The sequence below is a fragment of the Stenella coeruleoalba genome (assembly GCF_951394435.1).
Source record: "Stenella coeruleoalba genome assembly, chromosome: 21".
NCBI classification, from domain to species: Eukaryota; Metazoa; Chordata; class Mammalia; order Artiodactyla; family Delphinidae; genus Stenella; species Stenella coeruleoalba.
Window position 1 is genome coordinate 22,105,270 of NC_137167.1, and position 16,246 is coordinate 22,121,515.

At 41.9% G+C, this 16,246-nt stretch overlaps 1 protein-coding gene across 1 annotated transcript in view; it reads right to left on the reverse strand.

Moving 5' to 3' along the window:
- Positions 1–3,965: 3,965 nt before the first annotated feature.
- Positions 3,966–16,246, reverse strand: part of LOC307179833 (coagulation factor XI-like) — a gene marked incomplete at both ends in the record, with an annotated part of 42,147 nt that continues 29,866 nt past the window's right edge. Inside the window, 1 exon segment of the mRNA XM_079909489.1 lies at positions 3,966–4,112. Within this exon segment, the coding sequence (XP_079765615.1) occupies positions 3,966–4,112 (147 nt within the window).

Genomic DNA, 16,246 nt, shown 5'->3' on the forward strand with positions numbered 1-16,246 from the left:
GATGAGGGGAGAATATAAGAAAAGGAACGAATAGTCTACCCAGAGGACATGTTAACCCCCTCATGTCTGTCAAGACTTAGAAGCACGGCTCCATTTCTTTGCCAAGTTTGAAACGTTAACCCACCTGCAAATTAGGATTACAAACAGACATTTTTAAATGATGTGATTTAAATTTTTACTTTAAATGAGTATTTTCCCCTTCTTTCAAAAATAAGCATACTTTCAAATAGATGTTTTAAGTTAGGACAGACAAAATAAAGCTTTATTTGTAAATCTTATTAAAAACGTGAATTCCTTTAATTAAATTGAATGTTCAAAATGCAAAAAGGTTCTCCGACCAAAAGCACTTATTGGACTGAGATAGTTTTTATTAATAATAAATTCTGAGCTTTTATTTTAATAATAAAAATGCTGCATTTTTACTTCTAAGGGGGAGCTTCACAAAATTTAAAACTACCCCCAGGTCATGCTTCTCCCATATAATGCCTGTGCCGTGGTTTTCAATGATCCATGCTTCAGGAGGCCCCCTCACACTGAATGACAAGGCTAGGTTTGTTCTTTACCAGAATAATAACAACAAACCGTGCTGAGTCTATGCACCAGGCTTTCTTCTATGAGCTTAGCCATATAAGCCTTACAACTCTGGTATGGGGAGTATCTATTATCATCCTCCCCCTTTTATATAAGAAAAGCTGAGACATTTGTCCATGATGACAAAGCTGGCACATGGGAATGCCCCCTTCAACCTTGGGAGCCCATCCTCCTTACCAAGACCTCCTGCTGCACCTGGCAGAAGCCCTCTTCACTCAGGCGGGCCGTTCCATGACTGGATTGGACAGTCGTCCACACCCTTGCCTGGGGAGCTGTGCAACCTTCAGGATCAGTTAATTTCATAGCTCAAAGTTCCGTCCTTCTCACTCTGCTTTTTAAAGGAGGGCTGCTTTTTAAATCAAGGACCCTCGGGGCATATTCTCAAACACCCACACTTTCAAGGCATCAATGGCTTTGAGCCACAGACCTGAGTTCAGAATCGTGCCCTGTCACTGGTGCTATATGATGTTGAACCAACTACTTAACTTTTACTTAACTTAGTTTCCTCAGCTGAGAAGGAGGTGGGGGGGGGGGGTGGCTAATCCCCCACAGGTGTGGTGTGGAATCCATACAAACAGCCTGAGAGAGAGCTTCTCACATCCCAAGGCTTCTGCACTTAGTAACTCTCTGAACCCATCCTGTGACCCTCTTTATTATCCACATTTCAGGAAACCAAGACACAGACAAGGTAACTTCCCAGAGGTCAGTGTTAAGGCTAAAGTTCAAAGCCCTTACTCTGGCCTCAAATCTTCCCACGGACCACCTTTCTGAACAGCATCTCCGGAAGTGAATCCAACAGCAAAAGGGCAAAGCCCCTCCCGCCAGCAGTTTTGGCACAAAATAGATGTTCAATAGATGCTTTATTATGGTTGTTACTGTTTCCTCCCTCACTCCCACCCCAATTTTCAAATACGCGTTTTAATAGTTTATTATTTTTAAAATGTATCTCTTACATTTTTAAACATGCCCTTATGGGATATGCTATAATTCAAAGAAGTTTCCTGAACCACTAGTTTAGATCATTGAACTGATCGACTAACGCAGAAGAGCTTTGGTCATTTGAATGCTTGTTGTTTTCCACCAACTCAGTGCATTGAACCCTGGAGATTCTACAGGATGTGGGTGCAACGAAGTCTCAAGATGCCACTTTTGCTGTTCATTAGCCAAGTTGTTTCTGAGTATCTACTCCAGTCAATGAAGGCCAGAAGCATTATGTTTGCCATTTGGTGAAGAATGAACACGATCAAGTCCCTCCTCTTCAGGAAGAATAAGATGAGAATGTTCAAGGTCAAGTTCACAGTCTCCTATCCTGTGCCCTCTCATTCTCCCATCTGCTCCATTTAACAAAATGAAAATAATACTCTCCATTTAATCTTGGCCCAAGTACTGGTGCTTCTGAGGCTCAGGTGCCCCTTCTCACTCTGCCCCTTGTCTGGTTTATTCATTCATTCTTTCATTCATACATCCACTCATTCTTTGATTCACTCAGCTCAATTTATCTTGTGGGTTTCATTAACATATATTAATTTAATCTCTACCCTTTGCACATAAAAGTGAACAAAGCTTGCTTATGAGTAGTCATGGCCTTTGACCGAGAAACAAATATTTCAGGGTGGTCCAGGGTTGCATGCTAGGAAGTAACATATTTAATAAAAACTGAATTGTGATGCTTTAGCGCTCTTTTCTCCCCACTCCTCAAAAGCTGTAGTACATGTTAATGCTGAAATAATAGTTATATGCTTGGAGTAACAGAGAGTAGATTAAAATCAGAACCGTCTCCTCATGACTTACGAGTTTCCTATATGTTAACTTGAAATTCAAGCAGTGCGATTCTGATTCAGTCCTGTGTATCTGGAGGACCTCGGCAGTAACCACGATGGGGCACAGGGATTATTTGTAAGTAATTTGCAATTAGATGTAATTGCAAACACAACTTCTCCCCTCGTGGGTTTCAGATGCTCTGATTCCTTCACAAAAGGAGACATGAACACAGAGTGAAACCACTTATCCGCTGTCAACATGTATAATGGGGACAAGGCTGATGCACCCCTGGCTTGGAACGTTAACGCAGCCAAAGAGGTGGGAAGGGAAATGGTTTACTTCGGGAACTCTGCCTGTGTCACTGTGAAAGCATTGTAATCTGTTATAGCGTTTGCATGGGGTGAGCCCCATTTAATGAGTGTCCTTCCCCAGAACACACACACACACACACACACACATGCATGCACACACTGCTGTTTCATCTCTCTGTGTGTGGTAAAACCTCTTATTTACACAAACGTACTTCCTGAGTTGTTAAGGTTCTGACTTAATGAAAAATTTCAGAAGTGCTTGGTAAATATTACCATGAAATCACTCTTGGAATGTAGGCCCGGGGGCCCAATACAAGCTGGTGGAGCCCCCCCTGGAGAAACATGATTCCTATTTGGATCAAATGGACTGAAATCTCTAAGTAGGGGTTTAAGATGAGGTCTTAGCCTTGCTAGAGCAGAACTCAGGGCTTGTATTGGCTTGTATTCAATATTACAATGAGGAAGACCAAGCTGACTGAATTCTTGACAACTGTCTGTTGCTTAAAGCTGTAGGAAAATTCTTGATGACTATCGGCCATGGGGATTTTTGCGTGTGTGCGTGTGTGTGTGTACGTACGTGTTTGCACTCCACTTTGTCACTGTATTCAAGTACATTAGGCGACATTCAAATTGATGTTGAAACAGAGCAGGACCCTATGGTCGGTCCTTCAGCCCCCGCCCCCACCCCCCAGGTCCTCAGCCTGCCTTTCGTCCATGGAAAAACTTTAGCCAAAGAATAAGTTTAATCAGATTTCAGTGAGAAAATACAGAAACAAAGGAAAACAGTCCAACAAGGCAAAATAATAATAGTTTAGACATTAAGCAAAGTCAAGGGCCTTTAGTTCCTCAAGGAACTCTATTCTTTGAGCTGTTTTGGAGATACTGAAACGCCCACCAGGCGGAAGGAGTTAACTCCATGATGACCAGGCTGTAGCCTTGACGTAAGCTGCCACAATTCCGAGAGCTGGCCTCAGAGAAATGGGAACAAACCGACCCTGGGACTGAACTGGAACTGAAGACTAAACTATACTTAAAGCAAGACGGCGCTGGTCAGACCACCAAGGACCAGTTTCAAGATGACTGTGAGAGCCGGCTCTGCTGTTCCTGCACGTAGCCCCTCCCTCCGTCTCGATAAACTCTTGTCCGCTGATTGCTAGTGGGGGCAGCTGGCCTTTGGACGGGAGTTTGCCGCCCCGCCCCCGCCCCGGGTCTCTGGCCTCTGAGATAAAGCGCACTTCCCTTCCCATCAGCCTTCTCTCTTTATTGGCTTTTGCGCAGTGGGCAGCCAGACCCCACCTGTAGTCAGTTTTTGGCACCCACCGTGGGGCTGCGCTCTCGCGACATCTGGCTCCCGGGATTTCCAACCCCCAGCCCCAGCCGAGCCGCAGAGGCCGTGACGACACGCCACGACGGCTGCAGGGAGCCCGCTACCTGTGGCTCGCGCTGGCCCTGAGAAGGGGATTTGAGGGGACGTTCCTAGCAGCTGCCAAAAACATTTGTTTCGGGGGATCCTCCCTGTTTCTCCCCTGCTGGGCACTGGCTGCCAATGTACGCCTTTCCTTGGTGGAACGGAGACATGCGTCTGGACAAGCTGATGAGCTCCAAGACCAAGTAAGTCCACTGGTGTGCACCCAGGCTAACTTCTGCTCTGAGCACGAAGCACCCTTTTTTTTTTTTTTTTTTTTTTTTTTTGGTGGGACGCGGGCCTCTCACTGTTGTGGCCTCTCCCGTTGCGGAGCACAGGCTCCGGACGCGCAGGCCCAGCGGCCATGGCTCACGGGCCCAGCCGCGCGGCACGTGGAATCTTCCCGGACCAGGGCATGAACCCGGGTCCCCTGCATCGGCAGGCGGACTCTCAACCACTGCGCCACCAGGGAAGCCCACGAAGCACTCTCTGGGCATTGTGTCAGTTGGTTCTGATGTCGAGGACCGTTTGTGTCTGGGAGGTATTTGTTTGGGACTCCGTATGGGTCTTCCTCTTCCTTTTCCTGAGATTTGTGACAGTTCTGTCTTCTGGTGGGTGAGTGTATATTCCATTTGTGTGATTGGTATCTTTATTGTTTTTTGTAAAGTGGGAAATTCAGGTTAACTTCATTAGAAAAATTTTAGCTGTGAGATTATGACTAAAGAAAAAGAAAGATAATTTTTTTTTAACAATATATGACGACAGTATTCTTTAGACTCCGGAAAAAATGGTTGAGATTAAACTCTTTTGAAATTCCAAAACTGGTTCTTTTTGCATATGCAGTTAAAGAGAGCTAGCTTGATAAAATACTGTTTTCAAAATTCTGACCCGAAGAGAACAAAAATATGCCTAAGAGAAAGCCTGAAGTTAATTCTTATCATGTCCTTAAAATACAAACACAGCCCACTTTGCCTTCGACTTTGGTCTTGGGTTAATTAGTAGAACTTCAAAAGATGTTTGGGTTTATTAAATACGCATCTTGTACCAACCACATTAAAGAGAAATTATGCTATGAGAAAAATGTAAGGTTTTAGAGGTTATGGAATATGTGCTTAAGTTTGCCAATAAGTAAATCCTGGTATAACAGTTCAATTACTTGCTTCTTGGTTTGGTTAAGGCTTTTAAGGGTTAAAAATTATAACATTTTAGTAATTAAAGCTACTAAAAATGATAAGGGAAGCATTTCAGTGTGTAAAGCAAGTAGGATATGTGTTGTCAGCAAGAGAAGGTATAAAGAATGGAAATATTTTTGTTGAGGAAAAATGTTGATAGTAATTTTGTCCTAGGGTTGGTTGCTTCTGGGGAAGGGACAAATCATATGGAAAACATTTGATAACTTTCAGATCATACTGCTGAATTGGGTAAGAAATTTAAAGAATTCTAATGGAAAGCTATTTTTTGTTTTCAAACTATTTTTGACCCCAATGTTCAGGATGGAAAAAATTGTCTAGGGAAGTTATCACAGAGTATGATTACTTATGTTGTGTATCACTGCTCACTCTAAGTTTACTGCTAAAAGCACACGTACAGTTCTTGTGACAATTGGGCAGTTTTATTCACAATTGCCAAAACTTGTAAGCAACAAAGATGTCCTTCAGTAGGCGAATTGGATAACTAAACTGTGGTTGTGAATACAGTACAAGAAAATTTTTTCCTGAAGAGTTTGGGAGAAAATTGCTGACCTAATGCCCCTGAATACTTCAGTCTGTATTTCCTACAAACAAGGATATTCTCCTGTGTTACTGCAATAGGACCATGACAAGTGGGAAGTTGACTCTGAAACATTACTCTCATCTATGCCTCTCTTTTTTAGCCAAATGATCCAGTACAGAATTATGCTTCATGTCTCTTAAGTCTGTAAGTTTGGGATAATACCCCAGTCTTTCCTTGACTTCATAACTTAAACACTTTTGAAGATTTCAGTTATTTTGTTGTGTCCCTCATTTGGGGGGTTTCCATGATCTCTTCACGACTAGGTTCAGGGTATGCTTTCTGGCAGGATTATCCTGGATGTGATAATCCTATTTCGTTTCGTCCTATTAGGTGTCACAGGATTTCACTTTGTCCCAAAACTAATGATGTCCGTTTGAACACTTGATGAATTACTCTTTATAATTTGTATTTTTGTGAGGAAGTACTTTGAGATTATATAAATACCCTATTCCTCACCAAATTTTCAAAATATTCATGTATTTATATTTGGATGAACTCATGTTTTTCTATTTAGTTCAATGGATAGAGTTTGTTACTGCTGTTATTTATTTCAGTGCTCCACTCGCCCCCAGTCTGGCATATAGGAGCCCATCAAAGTTGTCTTCTCTGTTTGTTTTGTTTTGGTTGGGTTTGTTTTTTTTTTTTTGATCTGTCCCATCGTTTTTGAGCACTTCTTCATCTTCTGGTACTAGATTCCAGCTTCATCTTGTACTTTCCTAAAATACACCTTGTACCTATTCTACAGCTATGTTTCCAATAACTAGTACATACTCAAAATGGGAATCTAAAATATCTTCTTTCTCACCTTAAATAACTTGGGCACATAAAATAAGGTACTTGAACCATATGATTTTCCACTGTAGTTATGAAAAATGGATAACTAAAAGATATAAAAGAAAATGTAGTGAAAGAGCAAAAATTGTTTTTGCAATTAGATGTTGTTTATGATAACTTGGTTCCTGTTATTGGTAAAGACCATCTGTCTGAGATAACCACTGAATTTAAGTAAGTGAAAGCGTAGTCTTGAGTGTTATAGATCAAATCAGCTATAGGAAACAGCTCTTAAGGAGACTGGTTTTTAGCAATGTTTATACATGTGCAGTGTTGAATCATTACATAATAGTCATAAGGACAATTTTTTGTATAGATAACATCTTGGTAAAGTGTGAGAAGTTTGACCCAGGGAAATAAAAATTGGAAAAAAATAAAGCTAGAATGAAGTGAACGATACAAAACACTCACGCGGGGAATAGATGCATAAAAGAAATGTGTGTCATTCATTCACATGTTTATTGATCACCCAGTGTATGCCAGGCACATATTGGTTCTATTTCTCTGGAGAACGCTGACTAAGGCATTGGCTGAGAGGAGAGAGCACTTTGTGCGGGGAGAGCTGAAGAGAGGAGCAGGGACGGGCAGGGGCAGCCGCAGCCCTTCAGAAGAACTGGTCAGAAGCATGGCCGGTGTCCAGCACTTCAAGACGTGAACAATAGGGATTCGATCATTTTTCACAAACTTTTTTGTTTTTTTACTTCAATGAAGTCGTTTCCCATCTACCTTGTTTCCCACTAACTCCATTTTTTTCATATAGAAATATTTATCTCAATTCACTAACAGTAATAAAAAAAAAAAAGCACCCCTGAATTCCTCCTATGAAGACACCCTCGTAGAAAGAACTCCTGTTCTTGCTGCAATAGTTTTTGGCTTTTAAAATTAGAATAGCCAACCACACAATTCGGGGTCATTAAACAAAGTCTACAAGCTGCAGTGTTCTTGCAGTGATCAAGAATCACATAACATAAAAATGTCATAAGTAGAAGCACATCAGACATTCATTTGTTTCTTTAGACGTCATATTTTAATGGAACCGTAGTTTGTTAAAGATGAACTGACACTTCATTATTTGTTTAATCAAATGTTCTGTTTCCAAATAATGAGGACGATGGCAGGTGAGTGTACTATGTTCATTCCTTCTCTTTCAAACTACATTCTTTTATTCTCTGACTTGATTGAAGGACATTTTATTTTTTTAATTTTTTTTAATTTGGCTGCACTGTGCAGCATGTGGGATCTTAGTTCCCCGACCAGGGATCGAACCCACGCTTCCTGCAATGGAAATGCGGAGTCTTAACCACTGGACCACCAGAGAAGTCCCAAAGAAGGACATTTTATAACTATAAAGGGTCAGGATCCATCCAGAAGACATAACTATTATAAACACATACGCACCTAATAATGGTGCCACAAGATACATGAAGCAAAAACTGACAGAATTGAAGGGAAAATAGACAATTCAACAATAATAGTTAGTGACTTTAATACATACCCACTTTCAGTAATGGAAAGAAAAACTATACCGAGTATCAACAAGGAAATAGGAGACTTGAACAACGCTATAAACCAACTAGACCTAGAGAGGTACAGAACACGCCACCCAATAAAACAGGATGTGCATTCTTCTTAAGTGTAGTAGAAACATTCCAGGATAGCTCATGTGTTAGGCTGTAATACAGGGCTCAATAGATTTAAAAAGACTAAAGTCATACAAAGTATGTTTTATAACCATGATGGAATGAAATTAGTAATCAATAACAGAAGGAAATTTGGGAAATTCACAAACATGTGGAAATTAAACAACATACTCCTAAAAAAACAATGGATCAAAGAAGTAATCACAAGGGAAATTAGAAAATGAAAACAAAATACAAGCTACCAAAATTTATAGGACGTATCTAAAGTTTAGAGGGAAACATATAGTAAATGCCTATATTTTAAACAGAAGAAAGATCTTAAATCACTATAAGATAGAGGGATATGCAGAGGCTTAGGGGAGCTGAGAGATGGGGTACTTACTTTTCCATAACGATGACGTTTTAAAGGATGAGAAAGGCTGGAGGAATGTGGGGAGGGAATTCCAAACAGAGAACAACTTGAGCGAAAGCACACAGGCATGAACTAGCATGGGGTGTGCAGGAAAGCTTTACAGTTCAGTATTTCCAGAATGTAAAGTGTGTGGCAAAGAAGACCGAGAAGGCTATAGGGGCAAGTGGGTCCCAACCCTGGGGCTTTTATATGCTCTGCTGAGAACCTTCGGCTTTATTCTTTGGGTCACTGAAAGGTTATAAGCAGGCAGATAATGTGGTTCAGATTTCCTTTTGGAAAGATCTTTCCAGCTGGAGTTGCCTATAAGGATATTCTGGAACGGATTGCAAGGAGTCAGGGTGGAAAGATTGGAGACAGAGAGGCTGGAGAAGGGATCACTGCCATAATCCAGGGGGAGAAAAGGGAGCCTGAACAGGAGCAGTGGTGGTAAAGCTGGAGGGAAGGAGCTGGATTCGAGGAGTCTTCAGGAGCCAGGGGTGGTGGAAGTTGGTGCTGATTGGAGGGGGGTGAGGACAGTGCGTCTAGGACACCCAGTGTTTCGGGTTTGGGTGAGTGCTCGCCACAGTGAATGAAAACCAGAATGCCAGAGGCGAAACAGGTCAGCGGGTGTCTGGGCATTGTCTTAAACTGTTTTTCTTTTCCCATGCATTGTCACGGAGGAAATGCTATCCTGGTAGTACCATTTCTGCCGGGGATGTGCTAGCCTCTCTCAAAACGCTTGCACACCCCCTCGTGGGTCCCCTGCACTCCCTTCCCCAAAGGGCCCCGTGCCAAGGTGTCTTGCCTCCCTGTTTCTCTCACAGGGTCCCCCGGGGCACACCAGGCATGGCAGTGAGCTGTTAGCTGCTTTCTCCCTGGGCTCCTAGGCCCGCTGTGTCGAGTATCCTGTCCTCCCCTGTTCTGGGCCACCTCCCTCTTCCATAAACATCTACCTTTCAGGACAAGGTCACAAACTGCAGGCCTGAGCACCAGATTTCCCCCATCCATGTGTTTTATTTGGCCTGCCCTGTATTTAAAATATATATATATATATTTTTTTGTGAAGATGTTGGGGGGGTAGGAGTTTATTTATTTATTTTTTGCTGTGTTGGGTCTTCGTTTCTGCGTGAGGGCTTTCTCTAGTTGCAGCAAGCGGGGGCCACTCTTCATTGCGGTGCGGGGGCCTCTCACCGTCGCGGCCTCTCGTTGCAGAGCACAGGCTCCAGACCTGCAGGCTCAGTAGTTGTGGCTCACGGGCTTAGTTGCTCCGCAGCACGTGGGATCCTCTCAGACCAGGGCTCGAACCCGTGTCCCCTGCATTAGCAGGCAGATTCTCAACCACTGCGCCACCAGGGAAACCCCTAAAATATATATATTCTTAAATGTAAATGCCTTTGAAGAAGGCACGAAGCTTCTCTCTTTGTCATGTTCCCTGGAAACCTCTGGTTGTCTCACCCTTGGCCTGCTTTGCTCATTTCCCTTTACTCCTGGCAGCTTCGGGCTTCTGAATGTTTAAGCTCCACTGGAAGGGGAGATGCAGGGGGTCTGGTCCATCAAGGGGCAGCGTCTTGACAGAATAGATCATTGGCTTCCCTGTCACCGGACGGGGGTTTTCTGTAGAATGACTTTGGAAGGACAATCTCACCTCCCCCTCAAAAACAAAAACCAGTTGCCCATAAATTAGACTGAATTGTGTGAAATTGCCAGTATTGAACTGGTTTTGCCCCCTGAAGACGGCAATTTCACATGGTTCGACTGATTAACATGATCCTGACCTAGTCACTAGTAGAACAGTGGTTCTCAGCCTGGGTTGCAAATTAGAATAAGCTGAGAGCTTTTTAAAACGACCCTTGCTAGGACCGCCCCCTAAGACAATTAAATTCAAATGTGTGAGGATGGGGGCGGGCACAGGGATGTTTTTAAAGTTCCTGTGCAGCCAGATTAAGGGCTGCGGTTTCAGCACATCACTGAGTCAGCCAGCGAGAGGCTCAGAGCCCTCAGCTTGCCTCGCAGCATGTTGCCTGTGGGCCACGGGGGCTGAGCTTCAGGAGCCCAGAGCTTCCCTGTGGCTGCAGTCACCTCACGCGGGAATTGATGTCATCACCTCACGCAGGAATTGATGTCATTCCTTCCTGCAGCAAATTGAGCTAATAAAAATTAAAGGGTTTCCGTCACGGCAAAAAGAAAACGTGTATTAAATACACATGTGCATGTGGTGCCATCCCAAGCACATGACAGAATGGCTGCCTTGTGGGAATTAGCGATCTGGAATTTGCTATATTATCTCTGCCAAGCCCACGGAAGAGCCCAGTGGCATTAGAGAAAGACACAACAAACTGGAAAACGTTCAAAGATGTGGCCCTGGACGTGCACTCAAGAGAATACACCACAACAAAGTGTGCATTTTGGCCTGGCTAATTAAATGATTTCAGCCATGCATGGCAGTTAAGTGAAACACTTTGTGGGTTATAACTTCTTGGCATGCTTAGTAATTCTAGGAATTTCACTTTCCCCTTAATGTCTTTTTTTTTTTTTGCTTTTAATGAGCAGATTAAAAAAACAAAACTAAATAAATAGGTAAATATATTTTTAGAATAAAAGAGAAAATAGCATATATTACTTTTGGGGTGATGACAGTGTTCTAAAATTAGATTACATGATGGTTGCTCAACTCTAAATATAATAGAAACCATTGAATTGTACACTTTAAACAGGTGAGTTTTACGGTATGTTTTGATAGCTTTTGTTTTCTCACTGAAATAAGAATCAAAGATGAGAAGTAACATTTGAGAGATTTGAGGAAAATAAAGGTATAAAATAATTATCTAGGGCAATGAAAGATCAAATGGACTCAGGAAGTGCAGAAGAGTTGTCTGGCCCCCTAATGGTCCCCTTGAGGTACATGGACATGAATCTAATCTGTGACAATCACGTTCAGTTGTCCAGGTACAAGGGCAGAGAAGGCAGAGGATTAGATTTACCTTTAGATGGGGTTTAGTCAGGCACTTAAAGTGAAAAGATGAAAGGGCACTGGTACTGATAGGGCCTGTAGGGAGGTAGGATTCCTCCTCTTAAGGAGAGATACCAGAGGTCTCAAGGTGCACACACTAAGGAAAGTTCGTGGGAGGACACAGCAAGAAGGCCGCCGTCTGCCATCCAGGAGTAGAAGTCTCTCTGGACACCAACGCTGATGGCGTCTTGATCTTGGAATTCTAGCTCCCAGAACTGTGACAAAACAAATTTCTGTTAAGCCGCCCAGCCTGTGGTATTCTATTGTGGCAGTCCTAACATATTAATACAGTAATTATTTTAAAATTGAAAAAGAATTAGTAAGATGAAATCCTGATGTTTTCCACCAGCTACTTTTATGCAAAAGAATGAACTAATGAATAAATGGACTGATAACCAGGTAGGTTCCTCAGACCAGAAATAGCAAAGTAACGAGATGATCCACAAAAAGATGGAGCTTTGAAAGAAAATGAGTAAGTGGGTTGCTGCTGACTGCTGGAGAGGTTATAACAATGCAAGAAGATGGAGGCTGCGTTCAAATTACAGTGTGGAACAGTGTTTTGTAGATTACGTTTCACAAGCCTACCACAGGGGAGTAAAGCCAGTTTACACATATTGATAGGACTGATGTGTTTGCTCTCTCTCTATGTCATTATTTTAAGTTATACTTACTGTATGAATTATGTTATGTTTATAATGTGTCTTTCACCATACCGTCTATTTTCTTGGCTCATTTTGCGGGAATAGTGGGAAAGGTGGCTATTCATTTATTTATCCAGTAAGTTGACAAACATGCTTTTGTTATATTTTTAAATAAAAAATGAATCAATCAACTAAACAGTAACGTAGACACTTTCTCTCCGTAAATGTTAACACACGCATTGATTTGTATAACACCCACCACAGTCAAGATGCGTTAACAGTTCCGTCAGCCCCAAACACTCCCTGTGCTAACCCTTTATATTTAAGTTCTCGCCTCATCCATAACCTCTGGCAACCACTCCTTTGCTCATATTTTTTAAAAAATAAAATTATACTTGGGTTTTGTATTTCTATGGGATTCTAGAAAGGTTTGCTTTTTTTTCTCCTGGTGGTAACTTTCACATCAATATCTCTTATAAAGCCCTTAGTTTCCTTTTTCCTGACTTAGGAGTTTACTGTTTGGTTCACTAGCTTCTATAATCTCTTCTCCATGCAGCAGTCAATGAGTTTAGTCTATTTTCTCCCTCCTTCTCTCATTTTAAAGTGGAATCGTTTTCACTTTCTTGGAGTGTTTAACGTCTGCACATTATTCTTCCATCTTTATCCTAATCCTGTTTTAATCTTAGATTTACATGTAAATACACTTAATGCTCAGTACTTCGTTCAAAGCTCCGCCTATAACCACATGTTCTGATGAAGCTTGTCTTGTAGTTCATTCCTCAGAAAAAAATTATGGTTGCAATATTCCAGATGCATACGTATGTTTTAAACTATTTTCCAAAGCCTTGGAAGTTGGGGGGAAAAAAAAAAACTTCGCTGGATAGAAGGTAATTGAGTCATACTTTCTTTCCTTGCATTTCTTGAAAATGTTATTTCAGTGTTCTTTTGCTTTGTTTATGCCAGGGAGAAATCTGATGTGAATCAAGATTTCTTTCCGTTGTAAATGGCTTTGTTTTTGTGTTTGTTTTTTAGAGGCACAGAAATATGTTTTTCTTGATCTATAAACATTAGTAATTTTACTGGCATATGTTTTTAGGTTGAGAATTATGGGTCCTTTTTTGCCCAGATCCTAGTGGGCTCTTTAAATGAGTATATATTCAGTAAGATGAAATTGCCATTGGTAAAGGTAAATTATTCTTGAATATTGGCAACTTAATGTGGTTCAACTTCATAGATTTTGGTCTTGTTTTTACTTCAGGAACATTTATTTTGAATTATTACTTAAATTTTAAGGTTCAGATCTTGATTGGGTTGAATCTCAAGAACAATGAAGTCTTTTCCTAGCTTTCTTCTGATGTAGTCATAATGCTGGCAACTTGACCAGCTTGTTGACTTGGCTGTGAATGACTTTCATAACAATCAAGTGACTTAGGACTGCCCATTCCCCTCACTCCCAAAGGCCAATGACTTGTTATGCAGAGGGTGCAGAATTCACTTAGAATTTAGGTCAAGTTCAGACTGAATTTGAGTTACACTTTAATAAACCAGGACTATCAATACATCTCTATAAATAGATACTGTTTGGGGCATCACTGGTGAGTCCTATGATACCAAGGGTTAAAAAAAAAAAAGGCAGTTAACATCTTAGAACATTTAGTTTGAAATTATGTACCCTTGACCTTCCCAAAGAATCTGTCTACGTGTAAATACTATTGTGTTTTTGCCTGTCAAAGCTTTGAGGAAGCAGTTTACATCTCTGAGCAATCCAAATACCTCTGAAGTTCATGGATTTCTTTTTCTCGACAAACCTAGAGTCCTTTTTAATTAATGCAAGTGTGCAAAGATTGTCAGAATAGTTGGTACAGGTTATGCCCTGAAAGGCGTGAATCACTGCCTGAGGTAAAAACCTAAAAGCATAGCACTCCCTGGCGTGAAACAACTGAGGTGCAGGAGGCCTTCATAGGACAATTGACCTCGCCTCTGCCGTCACCTGGGTTCGTGCATGGCCTCATCAGCGCTTCCTGGTAACAATATGAAGTGTCAAGCTCAGCACGTACAGAAGGCGACCTGGACTAGAGCCTGGCTGAATAAGGGATCAATGACTTGCAGGTTACCAGGCAAGACAATAAATAGAAGTGAGAAAGATGCAAGCAAAACTGGCAGGAGAAATGAGGGTAGTGAGTAGAGTGAGTAGCCAACAGCAGGGCACAGCTGCAGAAAGTTGTAGAACTAGCGCTAGAACCTGACCTGGGAGGTGCTGACTGGAATGACCGTGCTCTCTCTACAGAAAATGCCGATTAACTTCCAATCCTTCCCTGTCCTCAGTGAAATGTGTGACTGGAGGCCAGCTACATCCCAGGAACTAGGCTTGCCCTGGAAACGCCATGAAGAGCAAAATCCACATAGTCTCCTGCTTTGTGAAGCTTGGAGTTTGGGACATGAGACAAATATCAACCATACAGATATGCGTAACTGGTATATGTCTTTTTAACATCACATTTGTGGAGGGGGATTCCAGCTTTTTAATTTTTCCCCCTTTTACTCAAAACAAAACAGGAGAAATAATACAGGATTAAACCTGCAAAAGTATTTAACTGGTAGAACACGTATACAGCAAAAATGTCTGGATAGGAAGGTAAGCTTATTTGCAGGAAGGTAGTTTGTATATGAAACATTAAAAAAATCAAACATATGCTACATGGATGCCACTGTTTACAGCAATATTGAAGGAGAGAAAACACTTATTTAGAGACAGATAGACCACAACGTCTAGTTTTTACAGCATCAGTGCAGTGAGTTCACAAAACTATATTCCATGTAGGTAAACAGAGTTTAAGAATTGTTCCCAAATATGTCTCATTTTCGGCCCTCAGAGGTTCATTCCCACATATTTCAACTACTCTAAATTTCTAGCTACTGAAAGGGAGGATGATTGATTCTCTTCTTTCCAAGGAGTTACAAAATCTCTGTAGAGCAGAGGCCAACGGTCACCACCGCAAGTCTGCTCTCACCAGTAGCCCTTGCATTTTTCAGAGAAATGTCTAGGAAAAAAGTCAGACTCCACCCTAGTCACTACCTTCTATGCCAAATCTCTATGTGTGACATATATCTCTATGTGACACATGTACATATGAAATGTGATGAAAAGAGGTGCAGAGAAGTGGTACATCCCCAAGAAAGCCTGCACCAGGAATTATCACGTACTCTGAATGGTCAGAACAGGCTTCCTGGGGAAGTAACAGTTGAGCTACAACTAGAGAGAAGAACAGACTCCTGGGAGAGATGGGAAGGGGCTGTGGAGAGAGGTGACAGCAGGTGGTGGATGCTGAGAGCAGAAGGCAAGGGGCGAGGGCACGTGATATGAGTGGAGGCTGCAGGGACCATCAGAGGCCAGATGATGTTAGGCTCCAGAGGCTACAGGAGGGATTGGGATCTTTATCCTAGAAGCACTGAGGACCATTCAAAGTGTTTTAAGCAAGGTGATTACGTATTCAGGTTTTCTTTATGAAAAGACCATTCTGGAATGACTAAACACACTTAGCAACCGAAAGGTTTCCCACATACAAATACAGTGTGGGAAACAAGTTTGTCCCAGGAGAACAGCGCCCCCTAGGATGACGCAGTTTGAGGAACCACGTGTGTTAGCTGCGGCAGTATAGCGAAAACGTAGGGAAGTGTTTAAGGCCAGAACAAGACTTTTTAACAATGTTTTATTTTCATCCGTCCAGTAGGGGTTAGCACTTGGCAGGCATCCTGCACCAGAGCTAATCCCTCCCTGGTTCTGTTTACTGAGACAGAAGCTGAGCTGAACCCCCAACTGAGTATGGCTAATTACCTATATTATATAAAGAAGCTTTTTGTTACAGAAAAACAAAACATGCCAGTAGTTGGT